This window comes from Austrofundulus limnaeus, unplaced genomic scaffold, assembly GCF_001266775.1.
Source record: "Austrofundulus limnaeus strain Quisiro unplaced genomic scaffold, Austrofundulus_limnaeus-1.0 Scaffold85, whole genome shotgun sequence".
Classification (NCBI taxonomy): Eukaryota; Metazoa; Chordata; class Actinopteri; order Cyprinodontiformes; family Rivulidae; genus Austrofundulus; species Austrofundulus limnaeus.
The window spans coordinates 453709-458843 of NW_013952487.1; the positions used below are offsets into that span (position 1 = coordinate 453709).

General features: G+C 49.7%; 1 protein-coding gene across 1 annotated transcript in view; it reads left to right on the forward strand.

Moving 5' to 3' along the window:
- gpr135 (G protein-coupled receptor 135) overlaps nt 1-2337 on the forward strand; it is a 5381-nt gene extending 3044 nt beyond the window's left edge. The window contains exon 2 of the mRNA XM_014011834.1: nt 573-2337. Within this exon, the coding sequence (XP_013867288.1) occupies nt 573-1911 (1339 nt within the window). The 3' untranslated portion in view covers nt 1912-2337. The remainder of the gene's footprint in view (nt 1-572) is intronic.
- Nucleotides 2338-5135: the final 2798 nt, after the last annotated feature.

Here is a 5135-nt window from a genome sequence, read left to right on the forward strand (position 1 = left end):
AGGGTTAGACTTGTCCAGGGTTAGACCTGTCCAGAGTTAGACCTGTCCAGGGTTAGACTTGTCCAAAGTTAGACTTGTCCAGGGTTAGACCTGTCCAGAGTTAGACTTGGCCAGAGTTAGACTTGTCCAGGGTTAGACCTGTCCAGAGTTAGACTTGTCTTGAGTTACACCTGTCCAGGGTTAGATTGGTCCAGTATTAGACCGGTCCAGGGTTAGACTAATCTATGGTTAGACATGTCCAGCATTAGACCTGTCTAGAGTTAGACCTGTCCAGGGTTAGACCTGTCCAGGGTTAGACCTGTCCAGAGTTAGACTTGTCTTGAGTTAGACCTGTCCAGGGTTAGATTGGTCCAGTATTAGACCGGTCCAGGGTTAGACTAATCTATGGTTAGACATGTCCAGCGTTAGACCTGTCTAGAGTTAGACCTGTCCAGAGTAAGACCTGTCCAGGGTTAGACCTGTCTAGAGTAAGACCTGTCCAGGGTTAGACCTGTCCAGAGTTAGACTTGTCTTGAGTTAGACCTTTCTCAGAAGAAAAACAACCTCTCCGTCTGTTTGGGGTGTGTCCACAGGGTCGTGTCCATCGTAACCAGCCTGGTGACCGCCACCGCTCAGGCTGCGTCGGGAGCGACAGGAAACCTCTCAGCGCTCAGAGAACAGAGGGGCAGCGACGCCCAACGCGAGTCGTCCACAGCGGCGGTCCTGAGCTTGTCCGGCAGGAACTCTGCCTTGCAGGGGGTAACGGTGGCGGCGCAGGCTCTGGTGCTGCTCTCCATCTTCCTCCTCTCCAGCCTGGGAAACTCTGCGGTCGTCGTCGTCATCGTCAAACACCGGCAGCTCCGGACCGTGACAAACGCCTTCATCTTGTCGCTGTCACTGTCCGACTTTCTGACYGCCGTCCTCTGCCTGCCCTTCTCCTTCATCATGCTCTTCAGCAAGGACGGCGTCTGGATGTTCGGGGACGCCTTCTGCGTGGCCAACGGCTTCTTCAACACCTGCTTCGGCATCATCTCCACCCTCACCATGACCCTCATCTCCTTTGACCGCTACTACGCCATCGTCCGCCAGCCTCAGGCTAAGATCGGGCGCCAAAAGGCCACGCGGCTGTTGGCGGCCGTCTGGGTGGCGGCGGTGGTTTTCTCCCTGCCAGGGTACCTGCTGGTCCAAACGTCGACGCAGGTCCACAAGCGAGGCTTCTACCACTGCATGTACGCCTTCCACTCCGGCAGCTCCGGCCTGGGGACGGCGTACAGCGTCTGCCTCATCGTGGCATGCTTCTTGCTGCCGTTCTCGCTCATGTGCTTCTGCCATTACAACATCTGCAAGACCGTTCGGCTCTCTGAGATCCGCGTCCGGCCCGTCACCACGTACGCCTACCTGCTGCGGTTCTACAGCGAGATGAGGACCGCCACCACGGTGCTGATCATGATCGTCTTCATCATCTGCTGCTGGGGTCCGTACTGTTTGATGGGCCTGGTCTCGGCCATCGGGAACTACAGATTCAACCCGGCCATGGACACTGTGGCCATCTGGCTGGCCTGGTCCAACGGCGCCATCAATCCGCTCATCTACGCCCTGAGGAACCCCAACATCTCCATGTTGCTGGGCCGCAGCAGGGAGGAGGGCTACCGGACCAGAAACATCGCCGCGTACCTCTCCGGCCAGAGCCGCAACCGGGAGGTCCGGCAGAACCAGGCGGAGCGGATCAGGGACCGCTACGTGAGCCGAGCGGGGGCGAACAACAGCCGCCTGTCGAGCTCCAGTCCCGGGAAGACTGGAGGAGGGGAGGTGGCCATGTGGGCCTGCAGGAACCCGGCCGTGTTCTTCTGCAGAGATGCTCAGCTCAGCACCACGACGCCGGCCGGCACCGGTGCCGAACTGAAGACCAAGACGGCCAACACCAGCCTGTGAGGCGCCGCGTGTTTTATCAGGTGGTTTTTTAATCAGACGATCCGATCTGGGGAGGTTCTGCCAGAGCAGCTTTTAAACGACCGTTTCTGTACTTCAAAAGAAGTTTGTCTAAATGAACCTGAAGATTTATTTACTGATAAATGAGTTTATGTTTATTTACTTGTTAAAAAGTTATGTTTTCATCCTCAGATGGTTAAAAAAAGAAACTTAATTGTTATATTTTATATAAAATCCAATTTTCATTGCTTGTTTTATGTGTCTCTGTGTTGCCGTGGCCTCTTGAGCCAAGTCCCAACTATAATTTTTCTTTTTGTATTTAAAACAGAAAATTTTAATTGTAAGAAAATAAAGCTTGTAAGGTCATTTGATTTAGAACCACAGCGCCCTCCTGTGGTTCAGTTTGAACATTAAAAACATAAAAACCTGTTTGGATGTTTGGAGAGCTGGGCTTTCAGGAATTGTTGTTTTGTCTCTGACCTTTCTGCTCATTCTTTTTTATTTGTTGCACAGAAAACAGACTTTAGGATCAATGTTAGAGAGCTGGAGCAAACTGGACTGTAAAATCGACTTACTGAGGACTGAGCTGTCCAACCTGCCTTCGATAGACCAAGTTGTCCAATTGGCTTTCAATCAGACCTCAATAGAAAGACAGATAGACCTCAGAAACTTCACTGACTCTACAGATCTCAACATCATCAATTTTAAATGAAACATCCATAGTTCTCTTACTGAAAAAAAAATATAAATGTATTTTGGTTGTTAGTAACACTGGTGTTTGAGTTAACCTAATCCACCTGGGTTCATCCCAACATTCCAAAAGAAGCGCATGTTTCCTGATGAAACTTAGAGACCTCATCAGTTTTTACAATAAACATAACTCGGCTGATGTTCTTTATCTGAGGATCACTTCCTGTGGATGTGACCATCAGAACCGAGGCTGGTTCTGAACATCGAGACGTTTTACTGCAGCAGATCAGACGGTGCTGGCTGGAATGTCACCGGGCTTCATAACACACGGCGGACAGACGTTTCAGATAATTACACGTCTGAGCGCTGAAAGAGTCTGAGAACAAAACAGAATCTTTATTTTATAAATGTTCTGAAAAATCCAATTAGCCCCAACATTTGTAGATCTTTGTTTCTGGTTCCCAAAAAAAAAAGATTCTGACATTTTCACCGACAGGATGACCGGTCCAAGATTAGACCTGTCTATGGTTGGACAAGTCCAGGATAAGACCTCATCAGAGGTTCTGAGTTAGACCTGTCCAGGGTTAGACTGATCWAAGGTTAGACCTGTACAGAGTTCGACTGATTCAGGGTAAGACTTACCATACCGTACCGTACTGTACCGTACCACTTTTACTTATAAAGCACTTTAAACAGCACAAGCCCAACCAAAGTGATGTACCGCAGAAAGACACAACAGGACATAGTTAAAATTACCGTCAAAAATACAAATAAAAAAAGCTTCATCAGAAGTTCAGAGATAGACATGTCCAGGGTTAGACCTGTCCAGAGTTAGACCTGTCCAGAGTTAGACCTGTCCAGGGTTAGACCTGTCCAGGGTTAGACCTGTCCAGAGTTAGACCTGTCCAGAGTTAGACCTGTCCAGGGTTAGACCTGTCCAGAGTTAGACCCATCAAGGGTTAGATATGTCCAGGGTTAGACCTGTCTAGGGTTAGAAATGTCCAGGGTTAGACCATATCCAGCCTGAGTTAGACCATGTCCAGGGTTAGACCATGTCCAGACTGAGTTAGACCATGTCCAGGTTTAGATCTGTCTAGGGATAGTTATGTCCAGGGTTAGATCTGTCCAGGGTTAGATCTGTCCAGGGTTAGAACATGTCCAGGGTTAGGCCTGTCCAGGGTTAGACCATGTCCAGGGTTAGACCTGTCCAGGGTTAGACCTGTCTTGGGTTAGATATGTCCAGGGTTGGATGTGTCCAAACTGAGTTAGACCATGTCCAGGGTTAGACCTGTCTAGGGTTAGTTATGTCCAGAGTTAGACCTGTCAAGGGTTAGATATGTCCAGGGTTAGACCTGTCTAGGTTTAGTTATGTCCAGGGTTAGACCTGTCTAGGGTTAGATATGTCCAGGGTTAGACCATGTCCAGCCTGAGTTAGACCATGTCCAGGGTTAGACCATGTCCAGCCTGAGTTAGACCATGTCCAGGGTTAGACCATGTCCAGACTGAGTTAGACCATGTCCAGATTTAGATCTGTCTAGGGTTAGTTATGTCCAGGGTTAGACCATGTCCAGCCTGAGTTAGACCATGTCCAGGGTTAGACCATGTCCAGACTGAGTTAGACCATGTCCAGGTTTAGATCTGTCCAGGGTTAGGCCTGTCCAGGGTTAGACCTGTCCAGAGTTAGACCTGTCTAGAGTAAGACCTGTCCAGGGTTAGACCTGTCCAGAGTTAGACCTGTCTAGGTTTAGTTATGTCCAGGGTTAGACCTGTCTAGGGTTAGATATGTCCAGGGTTAGATGTGTCCAAACTGAGTTAGACCATGTCCCGGGTTAGATCTGTCCAGGGTTAGATCTGTCCAGGGTTAGATCTGTCCAGGGTTAGACCTGTCCAGGGTTAGATCTGTCCAGGGTTAGACCATGTCCAAGGTTAGATCTGTCCAGGGTTAGACCATGTCCAGGGTTAGACCTGTCCAGGGTTAGATCTGTCCAGGGTTAGACCATGTCCAAGGTTAGATCTGTCCAGGGTAAGACCATGTCTAGGGTTAGTTATGTCCAGGTTTAGATGAGCCCAGAGTTAATTTAAACTGGGTCAGATGAGTCTTTGAGGTCCGTTTCTGTGAAAGTGGAAACTGTCCACAGAAAGACACATATCTGTGGGACGGAGCTGCAGGTTTCAGTTTTCAGACAGATTCTTTCAGGTGAATCAATTCTGAAACAATAAACAATGAATTAAACCACAGAAGAGCTGAGATCAAAGAACTCTCAGCCTCAGGTGACCTCAGCCTGCACGTGTAAACACTGGAGGTCGGTTCTGAAGCTTCTGGAGGTACCAGACGGTCGGGTCTGACCTCTGGTCCGCTCTGATGTGAAGACAGAACCGGACCTGTGACCCGCAGCCTCACCCCTCCTCCCCCTGCTGAGGGGTGAGGCTGGGTGTGACGCCTGCTGCAGGAATGCTGCTGCGTTAGAGTCAGGCTGGGTTTGACACAGTCTGCTGGACGTGCACACACACACACACACACACACACACACACACAC